Source organism: Sturnira hondurensis, unplaced genomic scaffold (genome assembly GCF_014824575.4).
Source record: "Sturnira hondurensis isolate 20B ecotype Veracruz unplaced genomic scaffold, ASM1482457v3 Scaffold0018805, whole genome shotgun sequence".
NCBI classification, from domain to species: Eukaryota; Metazoa; Chordata; class Mammalia; order Chiroptera; family Phyllostomidae; genus Sturnira; species Sturnira hondurensis.
The window spans coordinates 2155374-2178317 of record NW_028091436.1 but is presented as its reverse complement, the minus strand read 5'-3'; the positions used below and the strand labels follow the sequence as shown (position 1 = coordinate 2178317).

Sequence of the window (22944 nt, the reverse complement as noted above, 5' to 3'; positions counted from 1 at the left end):
CCAGGCCACCCTCGGGCAGGGCCAGGCATCAGCAATCACCGTGCCCTCAAGAACAGCTTCCCGGCCCCTTGTTCTGAAGGGGCGCCGGTCCCGAGAGTGGGTCAGCTGTCCGAGGTGGCCCCCAGCCTGCCCCCCCGGGTGCAGTGTCTACTCACAGCTCCTCCAGGAAGCGCAGGTGGCGGAAGCGGCCAGGCTGCAGCTCCGTGAGGTTGTTCATGCTCAGGTCCCTGCGTGGGGAGAAGACGGGCTGTGAGTGACTGCAGCGTCCCCGTGCCCGGCCCCAAAGCCCCCTGAGTGGCCGCTGGCTCTGACTAAGGCTCTGAAGGAAGCCGACCTCCCTGCACGGGAGGGACCCACGGAGCTCCAGGGCAGGAGGCGAGGGGCCACCTGCTGCACACAGGCCCTCTCTGTACCAGAGGGGACACCGAGGCACGGGGCGCCCTGCCGTCCCGACCTCCAGGGCATGTTCCTACGGTTTCCATGCACGGCCTGAAGTCCTTCTAGCCCAGAGTGGGGGCCAGCGCTGCCCTCCAAGGCCCCGGCCAGTCACAGTCCTGTTGGCTGCACCCCTCAGTCTTTCACCCAAGGGTGCTGCGGCCTGTGGACACGTCACAGAATGTGCCCGTCCGGAGGGGCAGGACAGACACCCCGCCCCTCCCAGGTTCCCTGAGAGCCCGAGGAGGTTCCAGAGTCACACCTGCGAGGCACATGGTGTGCGAACCCCTCCCGGGGGTAGCAGCCTATACTGACCAGTCTGGACGCCCCCCCCCCACTGAGGAATGCACCAGCGCCGCCCCCCGAGGCAGGGCCATTGTCACCCCCATTTCACATTCAACAGGGGCAAAGAGGAAGGAGCGTTGCCGCCCGAGGCCCTGACCCAGCCCCTCCTGCTCCCGCCCGTCCAACCTCAGGCAGCGAGCCACTGGGACCCCGGTCCACTGGGACCCCGGTCGCTGTCCACAAAGGTGGGATGAAGGAAACTCCAGTGCTCCCGTCCTTGGAGGGATGCCAGGTGCCGCTGCTTACAGGCGGCCTGACAAAGGCATTTGGGTCCTTCCTCCCACTTGTCCCTCGGGGGCTGTGGGCCAGTGTCCCAGCCCAGCAGGCCCAGGAGGCTGCGGAGGGGCCGGGCCCAAGGTTGGTCAGCAGTTCCACCTGAGTTAGCGTTTCATTTTCCCTGTTTGTGCCTGGACCACATGCATGTGCCTGACACATGGGCCCTCCCGCCCGCCCCCAGCCTGGGCTTCTGGCCACTGCCGGCCCCTCTCTGGTGCCCGAGGCTCCTTCACCCACCAACCGCAGGGCCTCCCTCCCCCTGAGGGACGCGTGTGCCTGGCCGGTCCGCTCAGCACAGCGGGACACGCGGGAGCCCAGTTCCGATCCACACAAGGACCGTGTACTCTCAAATGTCTCATCTCGGACGCAGCTGGCCTCAGACCACAGCCCCGGGCCTGGCATGCGGAGCCGGGCTGTTCTGGCCCTGGGTGCCCCTGCTCCCGGTGTGGACCGGCCCCTCGAAGGAGGGGCCCCTGGTGTGCCGCTGGCCACCCTTCCGCAGCAGAGGTCACCCATGAATTTTAAGCCAGCGTTGGGTCCTCAGGGTGCTCTCAGCCCCTCTAGTCTGGGATCTGGCCGGGTGTGGAGAGGCAGAGGCCCCAGGCAGAGCGGGCACGTGGTGGCCCAGGGAAGCCCGTGCCTCGGCCCCCGGGTGTGCCAGGGCCTCCCCGCGCCAGCCCGGCTCGCCCTGCGCCAGGCAGGGAGCTGCAAACCCGTCACCTCCGAGTGTTTACCCCAGCACTTCTGAACATGCCTCCACAGGAGTCGGAGGGCAGCGCGGGGCCTGTGACTCAGGGCTCATCACTCAGCCGTCCCTCCAGGGGCCGCTCCTCAGAGGCTCTGATGTGGCTCCAGGCCCCCCACCCCCTCCACCCCCCACGAGCGGCCTCATTGTTCTCCCCTGGGGGTGGGGGCCCTGCCCAGCCCACCCCCACATCCTGCCCCCAGACGACACAGCCCAGCTGCAGGCTCAGTGCAAGGGGGGGGATTTCGGAGGGCGGGGGGCGGGGAGCGGGCGGGGGGCCCACTCAGGCCTGGCCCTGTCACAGAAGGCAAAGGGGTGAGGCTGGTGACAAGGAGAGGGGGGAGGAGGAACGGAGAGCCAGGAGAGGGAGGGTGCAGAGCCTTCCCCGGAGAGCCTCCAGGCCAATGGTGATGCCGGGGGGCCTGGGGGGGCCAGGGGCCTCACTGGCCCTGCTGTGGGGGGCCTGCTGTGGGGGACCGTGCCGGGGCGGGCTCAGGGGGGTGTCCCATGGAGGTGGGGGTTCTGAGCTAGGGCTTCGCAGGAAGGTGGGCTGTCCCCGTGGGGACAGAGACCCCAGCTCAGACCTGCAGGCACGGCCTGGGGCTGGGACAAGAGGGCGCCCTGACCCCTGGGCACCCAGGCTTGGCTGTGTGGACAGGGGCGTGTTTATAAGGGGCCATGTGTGGGGACACATGAGCTCTCGGATGCGCTTGTCCTGTGGGTACGGGGCGTGTGCATGTCGCGTCACACACGAGTACATCTCTCACACGTGTGCATGTGAGAACGCCGGCCCCGTTGAAGTCGCAAAGTCCTTGAAGCGTCTGCAGCTCACAAAGAGACTTGCGTGGGCTCAGCTGGGTCTCGTCTGTGGGTCAGAAAGCCTAGGGTGCTGTGACCTTCTCTCGGCCCCAGTTTACCCCCCAGTCTGTCTCTGGGAAACGGCGCCGGTCTCTCGGTGACACCGCCTCCAGGCCCCACTTGCGGCTGAGCTGGAGCCGACGCCAGGACGCACTCGGGGTCACCACTGTCACCCTGCGACCCCTAGGAGCACACACACATGCACACACATGTATGTGCTCACTCATGTACACACACACACATGGGCTCCAGCGCCTGTGGCCGCACAGACACCCTTGTTCCGTGGCTCAGACCTCTGCTGCTGCATGTGGGTTCTCCCCGAGTCTCCAACAACAGGCCCACCCCCACTGTGCCAGGCCCTGCAGACACTTCCCCAAGGCCCGGCAGGCCTCTGGGGGGACACAGGGGTGGGGGAGAGCCGGGCAAGGCTGGCAGGAGGGGGTGAGAAGAGCCACAGCCCTGGGCGCAGGAAGTGGAGATTCCTGGCTGCGCATCAGGAAAATGTTCGCAGAGCTTCACCGTGAAGCGGCCAGACCACCCAGGAGGCTGGGTGAGGCGGCGTCGCCATGGAGACCAGGAGCAGGTGTGACCAGAGGTGGGTGCTGGGGGGCTGGGGGCGGGAACTGAGGGGTGGGGTAGGGAAGACTGTCCCCCACGACGACCTGGCCTGTCCCCAGGGCCGTGGGGAGCCGTTCTGTGAGCTGCTCCTGTGTGTTCCACAGGGACTGTCCCCACCCGGCGGCAGCAGAGGCCGGGACTCAGGCCCCCTGTGGGCTCCGGGGACCTCTCTGCAGCCAGGTGCAGGGCAGCCCGAGTGACCGGGAAGTGAGCCCCTGTCCCCAGCATGGCTCTGCCCCAGGTCACCGCCTGGGAGAGGCCTTCCCTGGGCAGAGCTGCGCAGTGTCCAGTGTGCCCACCCTGCTGTGTGCACCCTCCCTCGGGGACGCCGACAGAGCTCCCACCACCTGCCACCCTGGTCACGCCTCCTGACGCCTCCCAGCCTCTGTTTTCTGGCCTGTGACACGGGGTAACAACAGCACCTGCCTCACAGGCCGCAGCGGGGATCCCCCGAGTTAATAGCAGACTGGGCAGTGCTCAGGGAGACGCCTCGCTGTTCGCCGGACTGCGCCAGCCCGTGTCAAATGACCCGCGTGACCGTGACCTTCTTCAAGGGGAGGACTTAACCAGTCCCCGCCCCATCCGACCCCTGCCCCCGACATCCGTGAACGCCCCGCAGATGCAGTGGGGGAGGCGGCTCAGTGTCCCCAGGGAGCAGGGCGGGCTGGTCCAGAGAGCCCAGCGGGGTCCAGAGGCGGGGGCAGCCGGGAGGGGCCGAGGCCGGACCCAGCTGCTCCCAGAACTGAGTCTAGTACAGACGGCACCGGAGAGACCCCGCCTCACCTGGGGACGGGTGTCCCTCCTGTGTGGACACCCCCACTCGCCACAGACCTGATGGCACCCTGAGCTCAGGTCGTGTCGCCCCCTGGGGTGCCCGTCCAGGCACCCCGAGTGGAAGGCGCCTTCCCCCGACTGCATGCCCTCCGGAACAGGTCAGAGTCAGGCAAAGTCACCCAAGGCCACCAGCAGCGGGGTGGCAGAGAGGGTGCGGGGCCGGTGCCCCTGGACCAGGCTCCTTCCTCCCACACTGACCTCCGCCCCACGGCCCCTCCTGAGCAGAGCTGCCTGCTGCGAGGTCCCAGACAGTCTGCTGGCACCGGTCCTCTGGTGCTGCCGCAGTTCCCATGCGTTCCCGAGCAGGAGAGCCTGCCTCTGTCTCCACGCACAAGGGGATGCAGCGCGCCCTCCGGGACTTTGTACAAAGTGCAGCAGGAGAGCGGGGCCCTTCTTAGTTCTCAGTAAACATAGACGTTTGCTGATTCCAGAGGAAGGCCTCCTGCACGCTCCCCAACCAGGGGTCGAACCCACAACCCAGGCTTGTGCCCTGACCGGGGACCGAACCCACAAACCTTCAGTTCACAGGCTGATGCTCCAACCGACAGAGCCACACAGGTGGGGCCAGAGCTGGGTTTTACCTCAAAGAGCCGCTACTCGACCTGGTCGTGGCTCGGCTCCCTTATGAGACCAGAGCCCCGAGTTCTGTTTGTTCCACAAGAATGTCCCAGCAGGCCTGGGGGCCGGGTCATGGTGGGGCAGCAAGCCAGATGCTGGAGGGGCAGGCAGGTGGGACTGGCATCCACTTCGTGAGGGGACAGAAGGTCCCTCCAGTCACCGAGCAAAGGTGAGGCTTGTGCAGGCCGGACTGAACCAGAGGGGAGGGGGCGGGACATCCGGTGAGCCAGGCGCTCAGGGGCGGGGAGGGAGGCAATCCCCAAAGCCAGAGAGAGAGAAGAGGAGGGGGATGTTTTTAGCCCTGGACTGAAGACCACCGGAGTCGGGGACAGTCGCCCATGGCGTGACAACGTCCACTGTGAGCTGCGGGCGCCCTGTCTGCCTGTGGCTGTGGCTGTGGCTGTGTCTGTGGCTGTGGCTGTGTCTGTGGCTGCCCCCTCGGACTCGGGGCCCTTTGGAGAAGGGCTGTGACTTCCCCTCGGGCCAGGATGCGCCGGAGCTCCCCTGGGGGAGCCAGGGGAGGGTTGGGGGGGAGGACGGGGGTGCACAGGGTGGGAGGTGCAGCGCCTTTGTGTGAGACCAGAGCCCCGAGTTCTGTTTGTTCCACTGAAGCTGCCTTCATTCGGCCAGACAAAGGGCCAGGGTGTGTCGGGGCGAAGACGGAGAAAGGCCCTCTCTCGATGCCCCCACGCCCACATCCCGATGGGAGCTTTTCTCTCGCAGCCTGAATCCGTCCGTCCACCCTGCCCTGCCCCTGCACTCACAGGGCACACACCGAGGAGCCCCCATGCCACCCCCCACCGCCGGGCAGCGCTTGGACGCCCAGCTCAATAGCTCTCTAAATGGCACTGGGAGACAGTGGGTGCGGGAAGTGCAGAGGGCCTTCAAGAGCTGCCTTTGTGGGGGAGGGGTACAGCCGACACAGAGCTAAAGGCTGCCCTGACCCATTTCACAGAGGGGCTCAGCCACACCGAGGTCCCGCCCTGGCTGGTGTGGCTCAGTGGATTGAGCACCAGCCTGCAAAGCATAGGGTTGCTGGTTCGATTCCTAGTCAGGGCACATGCCTGGGTTTCGGGCCAGGTCTCCAGTAGGGGGCGCGCATGAGGCAATGACACGGTGATATTTCTCTTCCTCTCTCCCTCCCTTCCCCTCTCACTAGAAATAAATTAAAATCTTTATAAATTCCAGGTCCCTCTGATGCTCAAGTACCAGGCGGCGCCCACCCGCCTCCCCTGGACGGTGATTTGCAGGTGGCAGAGCCCTGGCACCGCCTCGGTCTCCCATCACCCCGTTTCAGGCTGGGGAGTGGAGCATCGGGGCCTCCCCATGGACAGGGAGACACGGAGGTGCCGTTACTCCCGCCCTCACACAGCCAGAGGCAGAGACTCGCTAGAACTCCAGCGGCCCACGGGAGCCCACCCGAGCCCACGAGCGCCCAATGCCCCATCCCCGTGGTGCTCCCGGGCGCCCAGACAGGAGGCTGCCACAGCCCTGCCACAGTGCAGGGGGTTAGGGCCCCCTGGGACGGCCTTGCCCCTCACACCCACCGGCCCCTGGGTCCCACCACCAGGGGCTGCCAAGGACGGCTTTCCCAGCTCGGCTCCCTCCTGCAAGCCCACGGGAGCGCACCACCCACGCAGCTGGCCGGGCAGCCCCGCTGCGCAGCACCTCCCTCCCCCCAGCACCACAGCCCAGGCCCCAGCACGCTCTAGGGGCCCTCCCCTGTCCTGCCACCTCCACCTTCCCTCTGGGTGGTACCCCAACAACCTGCGCTGGTCCCAACTTCCCGCCTGTTTGCTTGTGGGGCTGAGGAGAGAGATGAGGCCCAAGGTCTAGAATGACCTCCGCACCCAGCAGGGAGTCCCTGCCACCCTCCAGTCTCTGCCTGTCCTGCTGCAGCTGGGCCAGGGCCTTTGTCTGGGCGCTGCCGTGGGTCCTGGTCCAAGCGTCCCAGGACCAGCGTGCAGCGCAGCCCACCCCCAAGCAGCTGCTTTCTCTCCGGGCCTCAGTCTCCGCATCCAGAAAACGTTACACAACGTTCCCTGGGAGGGACCGGTCCTGAGGGCTACAGGGGAGCCCTGGTATGTGAGGGGCCCAGCGGTGCCCACTGGGTGGCCCCTCCCTCCCTCTGCCCTCAGCCCCCAGGGCCCTGCCACAGGGTCACACGGGGTGGGGGTGTCGAGGGGAGGGCGTCTGGGGTCAGCCCTGCCTTTGGGAGGCACAGCTGCCGCTCCCGCTCCTTGGGTGCCTCCCCCTGAATGCCACCTGCCCAGCCCTGATCCCCTGGTCCTTTGATCTCCTGGTGTCTGGCCCGGTCCCTTAGCCAAAGGCGTTCTGCCTCCCCAGCCTCCTCCAAGGAGAGGCAAAGGTCTGGGCTCCCCGCCCCCAGCTCCTCCCTCTCGCCCTTCCTGCCATTCCCTGTTTATGCGGCGCCCGGACGGCCACAGAGGCAGCCACCCCCCCTTGGTGGCAGCGTCTGGGGGAGAGAGGCCACGGGGAAGGGCTGGCCACTGGGCTACCCCTGGGCACGGCGCCCTAGCCTGGAGGCTGCTGGGAAGCTGCCTTCAGCTGAAGCTCCTTGTCCCCAGTACCCGGTGTGCCCAGGCTGGCTGAGCCCCTGGGGAGGGGAGTGTGCACGAATGTGTGTGTGTGCAGAGAAGGGGAGGAGGAGACCCTCTCTGCCCTGTGAGGACTGATTCAGACCCGCAGACACAGTGGGACAGAACCTTGAGTGTCAGGCTGGAGGGATCTCAAGTGCCTGAGGATGCAGAGGCAGTCAGGGAGGGCTTCCTGGAGGGAGGGGGCCCGAGGTAGCCAAGAGGAACGGGCAGACCGTCAGAAAGAGGCCCGAGAGAGAGGTGCAAAGGGAGGGATGAAGCTGGGGTGCTTAGCATGACAGGAGGGGTGATGCCATTAGCTGAATGGTGGTCCCCCAAAAGATATGTTCTGTCCTGAACCCAGAACCTGCCACTGTGGCCTTGCTTGGGAAAAGGGTCTTTGCAGGTATGATAAGAACAGGTCCCGAAACGAGGAAAGCGTCTTGGTTATTCGGGTGGGGCCCAGGCCCAGCCACGAGGGCCTTAGCGGGAAACACGCAGAGGGACCCGCAGCACTGGAGGCAACGTGCAGACGGAGGTGAGGCGGGAGTGACGAGGCCACAAGCCAGCAGGGTCCTGGCCACCAGCGGAGGTGGAGGCCATGTGCGCAGAGCTCCCCCCGAGTCCCCACAGTGAGCTCCGCTGGGGGACGCCCTGGTCCTGGGCTTCTGGCCACCGAGGGTCGGCGAGTCCATTTCTGAGGCTTTAAGCCCCGGTTGGCTGTGGGAGCCACCAGGGACGGCACAGGGACTGGGCAGAGGTCTGCTCCTCATGGCCCTGCCCGGGGTCCCCTGCCCACTGCCCCACCCCAGCCCTGGCCTCCTGGCCTCAGACCAAGCCAGCGACCTGGCCACAGGAGGAAAATGGTCTCACGCTGAGGCAGCTCCCGGGTCTAACGGGACCCAGAGCTTCCAGTCCTGCGTCCATAACCGGCAGAAACGCATCCAGGCGGCCACCAGATAACTGTCCCAACTGCTTACAGCAGCATGGCCCATAGTACCCCAACCAGCAAGGATCCGATGGCCATCACAGTGGAGGGGACCCCTCTCGTGGTGTCCCTGCGATGACCGCTACGCAGCTTCGTAGCGCTATGAGGCAGGGACGCAGGCCGCGGTACGAATGGCCCTTCAGACTCAGTGAGGGGAGAACGCAGACCCAAAAGAGCTGCCCGTGTACAGAGTCCAGAGCACAAGCAAGGCGCACCTCGCGGTCGGAGGTCACTGCCGCCGCCACCCTGGCGGGCGGGCGGGGTCTGGGGGGCTCGCCAATCTGCTTCGTGGCCCGGGTCCTGGTGACACAGTGTGTTCGACCTCTGCCATGGCATCACATCTGCACCTGCGACGGGGCCCCTCTCTCGGGACGTGTATTAGACTCAAGTACAAGGTTGGTCAGAAAGCGAGAGGAAAGCCCCTTCAGGAAGTCTTCTGAGGACCTGGGCCGGCCACACGGGCCCCTGCGGCCCAAACTGCACAGAACCGAAATGGCTTGTTCACTGCCACCCGCCGTCCTTGCCTCACTCCTCTGTGCGTCTCAGATGCAGGCACATAGTAGGTGCTCAATAAATGCTGGCTGAGGTCTGCAGGCTCGGCCAAGGGCTCTGGTGTCCTCAGACTTCCCTGCACCCTGGACGTCACAGGACGCCAGAGTGGCCAGCCCTTCCCTACGGCGCCCCACTCCGGAGCGCTCATGGGTGGTCGCTTTCTCGCCTGCCAGCCTGGTACCCTCTTAACGCAGACCGCGGGTCTCCGTCACCTCGGACCTTCGGAGCGGAGGCAAGTGCCAGACACAGGGCCTTTCCAGAGCCGGCGGTCCCCAGCGGTCCCCAGCACTCTCCCCGCCCGAGCCCAGAACGGCATCTACTTCCAAGCATCTCAGCTTGTGGGAAACTGGATGGAAATTTTCAAAAGGAGTTTTCTTTTTGGAAAAGTAAATAAAGAGCATGAACAGAGAAGGCAAAGCTCCTAAGTGGAAGGGTTTATAAACAGATGTCTCACTTTAAGGAAACCCTGCCTGGCTGCGGGCTGGCTGGCTGGCTGGCAGGCAGCTGGGAAGCTCCCCGGCGCGGCTCCAGCCTCACCGCAGCCGTCTGGGTCCAGTGCCACCCCTCGGCCTGCCCTGGAGCCAGGTGAGTGCCAGCCAGCGGCTGAAGGGGCCGCCTCCGTCCCATCCCCGGACCCAGGTGAGCGCCCATGCCCCAGCCTGGGTGGCTCAGCTCCTCACACCTGACCCTGCCCGGTCATTCACTTCTTCACTCAGGCCCCCACTCCACTGAGCATGAGGACACCGGGATCCCTGGTTTGGGGGCCTGCTTTCCTGGGGCTCCCAGCCTAGATTGGAAAACAGAAAGGCCAAGGAGAGCTGGAACCCAGGAGGTGAGCCCAGAGCAGAGGGGTACACAGTAGGCCACCTTCTTCAGGGTGGAGGCGTCAGGGGAAGCTTCCTGGAGGAGGAAGCATCTCAGTCAGCCCTTGTGTTCTAAGTCAGGTTGGGCGTTCCTGGCCTCCTCTGAAGAAGCCCCCAAAGGGGCTGCTTTTTCTAATTCTTAAAGGACGTGTTTGGGTGCAGGGAGCTGGGGGTAGGGAGGCCACTGCAGCATTCAGCCCCCACGGCGGGCAGACCTTCCAAGACCCCTTTGGACCAGGCTCAGGCAGACAGGGAAGTGGAGCAGACAGGGGCAGCTTCTGGCTCACTCCCCTCCGACTTCAGTGGGGAGGGAACCCCAGGGTTATTACAGCCTGAGAGACGGACCCAGGAAGGACAGACACAAGGAGGACCTCCTGGTGGTTACCCTCCTCAAGGGCCAGACACTGGAGCAGGCGATGCTTCAGGACCAGGTCTGAGGTGGGGGGTGTTGCCCAGCCAAGGCTGTGGGCCGAGGCTGTGGTATGATTCAGGGGACCCTCGCCCCCCAGCCCCGGAAGGCCCGGGGGCTGTCCCCCCACAGTGGGCATGCCAGGGGTCTCAGGGCTGAGCCCCAGCCCCACCCCCGCAGGGCGCCAGGCCCCACAGCAGGTGCCTCTGCAGCCTCACGCAGATCTGGACAGAGAGGCTGATGCTTCCTGGCAGGTGCAGGCAGGGCGGCGGCGGCGGCGGGGCCCCCAGCTTCTGCATTCGGAGCGGGGCCGCCAGCAGTGAGGCCGGCGAGGGCCCGCGTGGTGTTCGCTGGTGGGGGCGCACGAGCATTCCTCTTTCCGCCGGCTGCACACAGTTAATGGGGCCTTGTTCTGGCTGGGCACCCGGCCCTGGAGGCGCTGGCAACGGCCACGCCTGTCCCAGCCCGGGGACCGCCAGGCTTGTGGAGCAAAACTTCGAGTCTCCGGGGACCTGGGCACCTCCCTCGCCGAGGTTGCCTCAGGGCCTCCCTCGGGCCCTTCTCCAGAGGCAGACCCTCTGCCTCTATTTACACAGGGTTGTTTGTCTCAAGGAAACTCTGGGATCCCGGACAGTCACCCCCAGGACACAGTGCCAGAGGTCGGAGGGCCCATCCAAAGACAGCCACCAGTGGCAGAGACAGAATCCTGGCCTCAGTCTCCCGGTCCCACCCCGCTGAGTGTGACCCTGAAGAGCCAGCACCGGCAGCTGGGTGCTTCCGACAAAACCGGAGAAGGTCTACAGACACCACCACCCCCATTCTTCCCAGGACTCTGCCGCCCCCCACACCCCAGCCAGCCGCCCCGCAGGGGATCCCCTGGGGGTTGAGGGCTCCCATGGCTTGTTACCAAATCTGTGCCACCTCGCCCACTGGGGACTGCGTTTGTGTCCCGAACGCCAGCGCTCAGACAGCTGGGCCTGCTGCTGAGGGTCCACTCGATGGTCGAACAGACACGTAGCCTGGGCTCACGCCCGTGAGCGGTCACTGTGCGTCAGACGCCCTTCGAAGAGCGTTGTTCTGTAGGCCGCCTCTTAAGCCCTCACAACAGCCCTCTGGGCCCTTGGCAGCCCATTCCACAGGTGAGAAAACTGAGGCACCAAAAGAGTGAGTCCGCTCGACTGCACACCTGAATCTAACACAGTTCTGCATGTGACTGTAACCGCAAAAAAATTAAAAATCCACCCTTCCCACGGTGAGCAGGAGGCGGAGCCAGGATGCGCCCCAGACGGGGCGGCCCAGGGCTCACAGGTCCACGGAGCGCCCCCCCCCCCAGACACAGGATACGGACATGCCCCCGCCTACTGGCAGTCACACAGGGTCCCCGAGGCCTCGTCCCCACAGAGGCCATCCTCGGGCCAAGGGGCACCCAGCCCAGCTGCGGGGCCGCCCTAGGTGCCTTGGGCAGCGGCTGCTGCTTCTGTCCCGTGGGCCCCTGAGAAAGTGACCCCCCTCCCATCGCCTGCGTCCTATCACGAGGGCTGGGAGACGGAGGGACCACAGGGCGGCTCCAAGGAAGCCGTCTCACTGGACGGTGTGGCCACTGGATGGGAGGCTGGACAAGAGATGGCCGCTCTTGCTGGAAACGCGCGCGGCTCAGAGAGGCCGAGGGCAGGCCGGGCTTGAACCGGAAAGGAGCCCTCGTTTGAGCGTTCCTGAGAATTCTGAGAGGACGGCCGCAAAGCAATGACTCAGGGGTGTCCTTCTGAGCTCGGGGACCACCAGGCAGCCCCTCTGCTCACAGGGCACGTGGGCACTGCGGGCAGAGCTGGGGTGTGGGCCCGTGGGTAGCGAGCTGGCCACCGTCCAGCTTCCTGTTGCCCAGTGAGCGGGGCTGGACCCAGGCCTCGTCCCAATTCCTTCTCTCGGCCTTTGTTCGAGACAACAGCCCCCCTCCTTCCTCGTCTCCTCGGGCCTCCCAGTCGGCTCTGCTGACACCAAGGCAGGGATTGGCTCACAGTCCCTTCCTGCCTCCGCGCCTACATCCTGGGACACCTGATCCCCGCCCCACTCTGGGCCACAGGTCTGGAGTCGGGGGAGGCAGACAAACTTGCACTCTCGTACCTGGTAGGGCCCTGTCAGGAGCAGGCGGAGAATGGTCCCGGGTGCGTGTGCATACGTGAGCACAGGTGTGAGGAGTGTGAGAAGCCCCCGCGTGCAGGACCTGCCTTTGGGAAGCTCCCAGTCTGCAGGGGACAGCGTGGACCCTGCCCTAGAGGAGCCCTGGGTCTGGGGGCAGAGCCGGGTCCATTGGACAGGCAGGGACACCCCACAGACATGGGGCAGGTCGAGCTGACTAGCGGGTGGGGGCATTGCGGGGTGACGCCTCCTAAGCTCTCCCAAGAGGACCAGGATTGATCCGCCCACTTCAGTAGGGAGAAAGGATTGTCCCCGTGGAGCACATGGGAGTCAGCCCGAGGCTCCGATGCCTGGGCCTGTAGCTGCCCCTCACCCCACGGCCGTCTCGGGGTCCACATCAGCTAGGCGGCGGCTCCTACCTTGTGCCCTGACCCCCTCACCACACCTGCCCCTCGAGCAGCCTCACAGAGGCCAGAGATGGCAGACGGGAGGGGAGCAGGGGAAACTGCCGGCTTTTGCCCACATAGTCGGACAAGGAGGAATCGCCTTTGAGGGGCTGTTCGGCCTAGAGATTAACAGCCCACAGTGTTGCTCACCCCCTTGGAGCTCAGGACTCCCCGCTCTGAGCCCTGGAGAGGCAGCACAGTGTGCTGGTTGCAGCTGGTGGCCTGGGGCTGGCTCCTTCGCCCCTGAGGGCCTCGGTTTCCTGCTCAGTAAGGTGGGAGCGACTCCAGCACTGCCCTCCCAGGGTGGGCGTGGGGCGAAGCCACCATGTGCTCACAGGAAAGCAGTAAGTGGCATCCCTTGTGGGGACAGTCCCCCCATAACGACGTACGTCTGTCTGGGCCCCAGGAACCGGCCTTCCTGACCAGCTAGTGTCTTCCTGGAAGGAAGGTCGAGGTCCAGGGCGAGACCCTTCCCCCGGGACAGCATTCCCACTGCACTGGAGTGGAGGGAGAGGCCAGCAGCCGGGCACAGGAGTGTCTGCATCTCACAATTCACCGGAAGGGCCCCGGCAGCCCAGCCCGGGGACCCTTCATGACACAGCTCCCCCCCCACACACACACACCGCCCCATCTGTGTCTGAAGACAAGGGCGGGAAGGGAAGGCTGAAACTGGACACAGGAAGAAGCCTCGGGGCTGGGCCCAGCCCCCACCTGCCTGCAGGCTGCCAGCCACCGGTGCCTGCTCTGGCAAGGCTCCGGGGGGCACACTGCCAGCCCCTGAGTGCCCTGCCATGTCCCTTTTCTGCTTCCAAAATAACTCTCTGCTCGCTGCCCACGTTCGGTGTCCCGGGTGTTCGCCTCCTCCGGAGACCTGTCTCCACGTCTGAAGGGCAGAGAAGCCTGAACGGCCATCGGAAACCAGGAATCCCACTTTTACCAACAGGGTAGTTAGCACCAAGGGGCCCCCCATCCTGATGGCCCCTGAGTCAGAACTAACGACAGTTTGGCTAAATGAGTTGTCACCCCCGCGTGTCAGGGAGGGCCAGACACCTCCCCCCACCTGTCCCCATGCCTTCCCAGGTGTCCAAGGCCCCTGCAGGGCTCCCCACCCTTGGCCCTGCTCCGGGCAGAGTGAGCTGCTCATCCCCAGCCCACCGGGGATGAGCTCAGAGGGGATCCTCACTGGTCCCTTCAGGGACCACATCCCGGGGCAGCCACAGACCCCAAATGCAAGCAGCCGCAGCGTGGCCGTCCCTCGGGCCACAGGACTGGGCAGGTCTGCCTCTGGGGACGCCCCAGACAGAAGGGACCTAGAAGCCCAGACTTGTCCTCTCTGAAGACACCATCAGGTGCCAGCCAGTCTCCCCGTGAGGAGGGGCCCGTCCTCCATCCTGGGCTGGGCGCCCGGGCAGACCCGCTGGGGAAAGGCCCTCTTCCCTGGAGGTCAGCGGGGCGGCTTCAGGAGGAACAACCAGGGGTGGAGGGCGGGCAGACACTCTGAGGAAGCTCCTGAGGAGACCCTGGCAGCCGGAACCCGCCTGGTCGTGGGGGGGCCTCGTGGCTCATTCGCAGAGCAGGCATGGAGGGCAAATGTGCTAGTACCAGGCCCCCGCCGGGAGGGGCGATGAGAAAGGCACCAGTTTTGCTGTGTGGCCCATCTGCCCCTCCCCACCGCCCCTCCAGGGACTCCAGTCCCCATTCCCACTTGGACGCAAAGAAAGGAGGCCTGCACGAGGCTGACCGAGGACCCCAAAGGCGTGCAGCTCCTGAACCCAGAGCCGGGACAGGGGCCTCTCCACCGGCAGCACCGAGTGGCCCCCCGCCTGGTGGGCACCGGTCGGGGCAGGAAGGGGCTCAGCATCTGCGGGGCTGTCGGGGTTGAGCGCCCACAGACCGGGAGGGCAGGCGGGCCGGGTGCCCACTCTGCCCTGGGCCAGGCTTTCTTCTCCCCGCCAGCCGCCCCGCCCGGCCGCGCCCTGCGCCCGCCCTGTCAGAGTGGCGAGGCTTCCTTTTTCTCTGGCCTGCGGCTGTTTCCTGCCTTTCCTTTGAACTAGGGTGCGGGCCCTCCCCCCACTCTCCCTCCGCCAGCCACCCCCCCGCCCCCCGGGCTGCCCTGTGTGGCGGGCACACAGGCCCCCAGAGGACAGGCTCCTGGAATCGGCCCCCCTCCCTGCCTTCGTCTCTCTGCCCCGGTCTGGGCGCTGCCCCAGCGGCTCCCTCCCTGGGGGCTTCCTATCCCCTGCTGGACCAGCCTGGGAGGGGGCCTCTCCCACGCTCTCGTTTCTCAACACAGCTGTGGACGCTGAGGTCCAGAAAAGTTTGGGAGCAACGCAGGGACGGAGGGCTGGGGGTGGGGGCGCTGTGGCCCAGGCGTCAGGAAGGGGGGCAGCCTCAGAGGTGAAAATGGACACCTGCACGTCCACCCCCTGGACACACTCTCCTCCTCCCTCACAAGACAGACCCAGTAAGGCCCGTCCGAAACGAGGCGGGCAGAACGGTCCTCTGCCCGCTGCTTCCCACCCCCACCCCAGCCAGGACAAAACCGAAGCTGCTCTGGGGCGCCCCAAGAGCCCCTCTGTCTCCCTGGGCCCCACCACAGCCCAACCCCACGCCCCTCACAGAACAGGGCTCCTCCAGGAAGCCCACCTGGACGGACACCCCTGGGCCTCGGCCACCTCGACAAGGCGACTGGTGAAGCTCTTCCCAACACTGACCAAACCCTCTGTCCAGCCCTTCACAGCCCTCCCTCAGCGACGCCACACAGCTCTGGCTCTGCGTACAAACGAGGAAACTGAGTCACAGGGGGCCCTTACCTGGCCAGGTGCACACAGCTCTGCTGTGGCCAGGGCCCCTGCCTCCGTCTCACCGGTCCCAGCACCCCAGGCAGTGACAAGGACAGGGAAAACCACCCAGAACCTACCCACAGACACCGTCCGACCTTCCCAGCCGGTTCCATGGGACCTCGCTGGTCTGAGGGGCGTGGAGCCCCGGCAGGTCGTGAGCAGCCTGCTGGACGCATGGAGTGGCCCGCCTCCGCCCCCCACACCTGGGGTCACAGCCAGTCGATGTCTCAGCTCTTTTCCAACCAGCGCCTGCGACTCCTCGGCCAGTTTTGCACCAGCCTCCTCCCAATACGGGCCGACCTGGGGCAGGGGGACTTGAGTGTCCTGCCCGAGGACAGCCCTGCGTGCTTGTCTGTCCCTCCCCATGTGGACTCGGGATGGGACACGGGGAAGGGCCTTGTCACCAGCAGATGGGGGTACCCCAGAGCGGGGCTCCCTGTCCCCCAGGTGGGCTCCAGACAGGCCCTCCCCAGGAGCCTCCAGCCCACTCCCTCCCCATCCCCAGTGCTCACTAGCTGGCTGGGCCCCCACCCCAAGGACAGCCAAGCCTTGACCCAGACCAGGGCCTGGCAGCCCACCCCCGCCCCCTCCAGCTGGAGTCTGTTCCCTGGAGGGCCGCGTCCACCCCCAGCTCAGCGTCCCTCCCTCGGGGAGGGCCCCCGGAGCTCCCATCTCCTGGGTGGAACACCCCGCAAGAGGCATGAGAGTGGCGGCCTGCTTGAGAGTCACCTGGGAGCCAGGCCCACACGAGACCTTGAGTCACACCCCAAGCCCCCCGCTTCCCTCCGTGGACCAAGGGAGAAGCTGAGGCGCCCAGGGGTTCGGTGACGCTCAGTGGGTGGCCCAGACGGCTGGCCACTGTGGGCACACCGTTAGATGTGAGCCTGCACCGTCCTCCGCGAGAGCCCGGCCACTTGGAGCAGGGCCTGAGCGGGCACATCTGACATCCCACAGCCCGACCTTGCTGAGCAGAGGAAGGGGCCCGGGACCTCCCTGGCTGGGCTCTTCTCAGGGACAACCCTCTGCCACGCCCCATCCCTGTCTGTCCCCGGGCTGCTCTCCTACAGGCAGAGAGAGCAGGCCCCTCCTCTGAGCCCTGCTCCCACCGGCCAGCTCCAGCAGAAAACCTTCATCCACCTCGCCGAGGGGACCATTCCGCAGCCCGAGGCAGGGGACGGGCCACTCTCCCGCTGCCCCTCCACAACCCAGAGCCCACCACGGCATCCCCGTGCGGTCTCTGTCTATCCCTCTCCCACTCCCAGAAGCACGAGCTGTCTGCTCCCAGAAGCACGAGGGGCCTTCCTCAAGTCCCAGGGGGACGTGAGACCAGCTCGGTGGATTATCCCACGTCCAGGGACCCTGGTGTGGCCTTCACGGCCCCAGGGGGTGGGGACAAGAATGGGCAAGATCTCCCCTCGTCTACCACCTTGGGCCTCAAGGAGCTCAGATCCCCAAATGGCTCTGTACCTTCCGTCTCCAAGCTCTTCCTGAAAAAGAGATGGCCCAGGGAGACAGGTGCTAGACAGGGGGCTGGACCACTCTGCCCGGAAGATGTCCCCTGGCCCCTCAACGCAGGAAAGGGACCTTTGGCCCCCACACTGGCTCCCAAGCTCTTTAGCCACAGAACCCTGTCCTCAAAGGGACCACTGTCACATACGCCGACCCACAACACAGGCGCAGGTGGGGCTGCCCGGGGGCAGCAGGTGCAGGGCAGAGCCGGCCTCCTCTGCAGGCTGCGTGGGCTCCCCGCCTCCCAGGCTTGGCTGACGGCGGACCCTGTCTTCACCGCGGGCACCAGGAAGGGCTCTCCGCCCACTCCCTCCCCTGGTCCCCCCCTCGCACCCGGAGAGGGCATCCCAACGCAGGGCAGAGAGGCTGGGAGGAGAGCCCCGAGAGGGACTGCCCTTCAGGGCCCCCCACGCCCACCCAGGACATGCCAGCACGGAGCGCCGTGGTCCCGTCTGGTGTGGCAAACATGTGGGGCTCTTGTGCAAACCACCCCAGCGCCCCCTCCCTCACAGCACCCAGGTCCTGCAGCCCCAAAGCCAGAAAGCTGCGGGGGTGGGGGGACGCCGCCCTGGCCTGGTGGCCCCAGGCTTCCCACCTTCTCCGCCCACGGAGAAAGGGTGCAGGAGCCCCAGAAAGGCTGAGCTTGGCCCCTCTCCTTTCCTCAGAGCGGGAGGGGGGGTGCAGGAACGAACTGCACACCCTCCTCCTGCCTGAGGGCACTGCAGCCAGAGCCCCGGCCCCGGCCCCGAGGCTCTGCGGGGACGCTCCTGGGGGCTGGTCCCCAGACAGCTGCCCCCAACAGGGACGCCTTCACGAGTCATCTCGCCCTTAACTCAGACTCTGAAAACGGTTCCCTGGTTTTTAGCCTCCTGCCTGCCCACAACAAATCAGCCTCTCACCAGTGCCCCCGGGGGTCCGGGAGGCCTCAGCAAAGGGACAGGGCACTGGCAGGGTCCCTTCTGGAGTAGGCAAGAGTGGATCAGCCCCTCTGCCAACTGCAGGGACCCCCCCACCAGCACTGCCCAGCCCGCGTGTCTGCCCAGCTGCCTTTGACACTCAGAGGACGGACCCTACTCCCCACCGGAGGCCCCTCTGCTCTCCCCCTTCGTGGCACTCTCGGAGGACAAGGGCCACCAAGCCCGGCCCTGACCAGCTCTGACCAAGCCTGAGCTCCCTCAGTGAAGCCACAAGTCGGGGGCGGGGTCCGGGGCGAGGGGGGACCGGGAGACCAGGAAGGAAAGCCCAGCGCCCAGCTTGTCTGACGTTTAGTCTGCCTCTCCCCCCACCCCATCCCCGTCCCGGCTCCAGTGGTCAGTGCACTGGAAGGGGAGAGCCCTCGCCAAGGCCTGTGCGCAGGGCACCCACCCGGCAGGTGCCCCAGACTGGGGCCCGGCAGGCACAGGCGGGAGCCGCAGGAGTGTGCGCGGCGGGTACTCACAGGTAAGCCGTCAGCGGGGCCAGGTCCCGGGGCACGGCGGAGAGCCCGAGCTCCGAGCAGTCGGCCGACAGCATGACGCCGTCCTCCTGGCAGTGGCACGGGGCCGGGCAGGCGGCGGGCGCCGGGCCCGGCTGGGGGGCGCACGGGGAGGCGCAGAGCGCGGCGCACAGCCACAGCGCGCGCAGCCCGGACGCGCAGGGCATCGTGGCGGCGGGGCCGGGCACCTGGCGGCGGGCGGCTGCGGGCGCACCGTTTGCGCGGCCAGGCGGGCTCTGCTCCGGGCGCGGCGGCGGCGGCGGCGCGGGACCCTGCAGTCAGCGCGGCGCAGGCATGGCGAGTGCGTTACTCCGTTTCACAGGCTGGGCTTGGCGAGGGAGGGAGACACGGCGGAGGAGGAGTCAAGGAAACTTGCTGCGCCCGGCTCGCCCCTTCCCTCCTTCCTCTGAGCTGGCAGCGCTTCTACCCGAGGAAGAGAACCCAGCGGAGAACCCGTGGGACCGCGAGCCGCGCCGTCCGTTCGGCCCGCACTTGCTTTCACCCGGCTCCAGGGCCTGGGCGCAGACCCTCCTGGCTGCAGGGGCAGCCACGGAACTCAGGGGACGGAGGGTGGGGTGGGGAGCGGCGCTCGGGAAGCAACCTCGAGCCCCCACAGACCCCCGAGCCCTCCACCCCCGCAGGAGGAAACGGTGACCCGTGGGGGAGGGGGCGTTGGTCAAGGTCACTCCAAAGATGGGAAACAGCCCGTGAACTGAATCTTCTCACTCTGCTGCCCAGGGGAGGGGCATGCGGGGTCGTCCCTCCCCCAGGGCGACCCTGCGGGCTGGGATGGGGTGGCGGACAAAGGACCCAAGAAATGGGCGCGCATTTCCACCCGCTGAGAGTGCTTTGCGTGCGGCGCAGCCCGGGACCCCCCGGATCCTGCTGGCAGGACCCCGCAGAAGGACAGGCTGAGCCCTCCAGGCAGCGGGTGGGCGCCACCTGGCGGCCAGAGCGGCAGCTGAGGCTCAACGCCCCGGAGGCGGGAACCCCGGGGCCTGGGCTCTCTTCTTAGAACCGACCCTTTGCTGAGCCGAGCGAGGGCAGGGTCGGAGCAGGCTCGGGTCTCGCACGTTTGCCCCACCTTCCCGTGGTCCCTCCGCAGCGCGCACCGGAAGCCCGGGACCCCCTTCGTCCCGGACTGCACACCCCAGACCCTCCGGACCCTCTCATCAACCCCTCCCAGCCTTCCCAGGTTGCCTGCGCGTCCGGCCTCACTCGCCCACAGCTCCGGTTCCGCCCTCACCTGTCCTCAGCGCCAGCTGTCCAGGCGCAGTGCCTCCCTGGCACAAGGCGCCTCGGCCGGTGGTGCGGAGTCTCCCGCCTGCCCTCCTGAGAGCCACCACGGCCCCCGCCCCACCCGAGGCTCCTGATAAACACAGAGCACAATGGGGACTTGACATGGGGGCGGGGCAGAGCCTCACCTCAGTCGAGGAGAGTCCTGATGGCACAGAAAGCCCTCCCTCTGCTCTCAACTCTCCAGCCAGGCCCGACAGGGCCCTCCCTGACCTCCGACCCCTGTACTTCAGCAGGAGGTCCCAGCTCTGCCCCTCCTTTGTCTGGGAGTCTAAGTCCCTTCCAGGGCCCCCACTCGGATGTTCCCAGGCTCTCTGGGGCTCCCCCAGGGCCCTCCATGGGCACAACAGGTGCCCAGCCTCAGGCACCGTGCAGAACCAAGCCGTCTGATCAGGGAGGCAGATGGGACCTCCTGGGGCCACCGGAGGTCAGGTCCCCTGCTGGGCTGTTCAGTCTTGAAGGGCCTGGGACGCTGCGCTTCTCCCTGGCCATCCCCTCCCCCAGGGCGCTCGCTGCTTTCTACCCCACCTGCCTCAGGTGTGCAGGGGAGGGTGGAGGAGAGAGATTGGCAGCCACAAAGACCTGGTCCCTCCTGCCTTCAAGTCGGCGTGCCGGGGTTCAGGGAGCCCTGGGGATGCTGGCATTCAGAGGAGGGCAGGATAGCCAGAGAGGAGCAGGGTCTCTCTCACTGTGTAGGGGTGGGGGCGAGGAGGGAGGGCCGTGAGTAATCCAGACACCAGAGGCTGAAGTCTGAAAACCTGGAGGGTGCAGGGTGGGGGCTGTCCCCAGGGAAAGTGCCCAGCACACGGGCTGTGGGCCGGCCAGTTCAGCTGGACCCCAGCCACCGTGCCCTGTGGTGGGGCCTGTGTCCCGAGTTCCTTGAAGCTGTCCCCTCCTCCTGGGAGGTTAACAGACAGAACACGCTCAGTCTCGGGCTTCCCAGGCTCCCCCGTGTTCCTGACTCCTGACTCTGCCCTTCACAGCACGCAGCCCCGGAGCCGGGCTGCCCTGCGGCCGGCACAGACTTCTTCTGCTTCTGCCCAGCTCAGTGACCGCGCAGGGCGGCCCCGCCGTCAGTGCGCTGCTCCGATGGTTGTGGAGGCGGACCTGGGGGCAGACTTAGGTCTCTGATGAGACAGGCTCCCGGTGCATTCCAAGCCAGAGTTGCTCAGAGCACACCGTGGTTCACAGCGCCATCTGGTGGCTGGCTCGGGCACTGCACAGAGGCCGCCTGCAGACCGCAGAACCTTCCCTGAGTCCCTGTCCGTCCCCGCAGCTGGGCCACGCCCCTGCGGCAGAGGACCTAAAGTTGGACAGGGTCCCTGGGGCGGAGGGGGCGGGGCAGGCTCCCAGGTGGGTGGGAAAATGCACCCGGGCCAGGGTAGGGCGGGGCAGGACGGGGCAGGGCGGGGCAGGGCGGGGCAGGGCGGGGAGGCTGGGCAGGGGTGAGCCAGCCAGCCTGTGCCCAGCCAGGCAGCTCAACCCTGGCAGGTGTCAGGGCACAGTGGGGAAGAGCCGGGAGACCGTGTCCTTTGGGCCTGTGACCCAAGCAGGACTCTTGAGCTGTGAGGCCCACCACAGCACAGAGTCACTGGGGAGTCCAGGGTCCACCCACCCCCTGCTCCCTCCAGCGAGCTTTCTCCACGGCACCTGCAGGGGCTGAGCTGAGTGCCTGGTGTCCCTGTCCGGGGCCCTGTCCCCCAGGCTTGTGGAAAGGGATTTTCGATGCAGAGAGCCCGTCTTTTGTGCTCCGAACCCCCGGCAGCCCTACCTGACTCCTAACCCCTTCTTGGCCTAGAACAAGACCCAGTGGACACAATGAGAAACAGCAGAGGCCAGATGGAGGCTTGAGAACCTGGCGCCCCTGCTTTCGCAGCCTGGGTGGCCCCCGGGATCCCCCCCCCCCACTCCAGGCCCCACTGGCCTCATCCCGTGGGACCTGACCCCTGGCCATTCCTACAAGGAGAACGCACGCCACCTGATGGCCATGCTGAGAAACTGCAGGCATGCTCAATCCTCCCTGTTTCAGCAAGACAGTGATGGCACCTGCTGCCCGCCTCCCCCCTCTCCAGGGTTTTCTGGAGAGGCCTCTGGGTGGCAGTGGGTTCCTGCGGTGGGTTCTGCCCTTCGGAGGCAAAGGGCAGGGGCATGTGCGCTGGGGACACGTTGGCCCCCCAGGCCCCACAGAGCACACAGTGGTAGACACCCACACCCATGTCTGATTGCCAGGGTGAGGGCACATGCATGCACATGTGTGCGGCCCAGGAGCTCCAGCCGGGAGGGGGCTTCAGAGACCCCACCGTCACCACCCAGCCCACCTCAGGGGCAGCCTCCCGGAGGCACTGGCCTGAGGCTGCCCTTCAGCCTCCAGCTGCTCCCCACCCCCACCCCGGGACAGTGGGGCCGTGGAGAGACCATGGGAGTGTGGGTGGGGGACAGGGGGACAGAAGGGGGAAATGGCTCTGGGCCCCGGGAGAGTGGAGGGGACCATGCAGTGAGCAGGCAGGCATGGGGGGCCAGCAGACCAAGGCAGCTGGGGAGACAGGGCCCAGCCGGCTGCCTGCCCCTCCCGCCCCAAACCTCAGAGCCGCCCGCCGGGCCCTGGATGGGGACAGGGCCTGGAAACTGAGCCCTGCAGAACTCATCAGATTTTCGGGGCTGTGTGTGCATGGCATGTGCACACGTGCACACGTGTGCTCTTCCTGATGAGGTCAGGGGAGGGCCACTAGGGAAGCTGATGTGACAGGAACCCTGCCCCCGAGCACCCCCCAACCTCGGGCAGCACCAGCAGAATCTCTGCAGCAGCAGAGTGGCAGGGAGCAGGTGGAAACACCCGGATTCCGAATCCAAGGGGAAGGGATGGCGCAGATGCGGCCTGAGGGTGTGTCTCAGACCCCTCCCAAGAGTCCCCACAGGAGGGGCCTGCTGAGGACAGCACAGGGGCACCTGGCCACAGGAGGCACACCTGCCAGCCCCCGCCAGCCCGGAGCAGCTGCTGAGGGGGCAGGGAGCTCCGAAGAGGCGGCAGAAAGATAACAAACACCCTCCTGGCCCCAGCCTCTCCATTCAGCAAAAAAAGTCCCCAAAGAGCTGTGTTTCGGC

At 66.5% G+C, this 22944-nt stretch overlaps 1 protein-coding gene across 1 annotated transcript in view; it reads right to left on the bottom strand.

Annotated features, from left to right (window-relative positions):
* Positions 1 to 18713, bottom strand: part of LGR6 (leucine rich repeat containing G protein-coupled receptor 6) — a 65777-nt gene extending 47064 nt beyond the window's left edge. The window contains exons 1-2 of the mRNA XM_037070533.1: positions 18511 to 18713; positions 156 to 227 (exon numbers count right to left, since the gene is read on the bottom strand). Of these exons, the coding sequence (XP_036926428.1) occupies positions 156 to 227; positions 18511 to 18713 (275 nt within the window). The remainder of the gene's footprint in view (positions 1 to 155; positions 228 to 18510) is intronic.
* Between the last annotated feature and the right edge of the window lie 4231 nt (positions 18714 to 22944).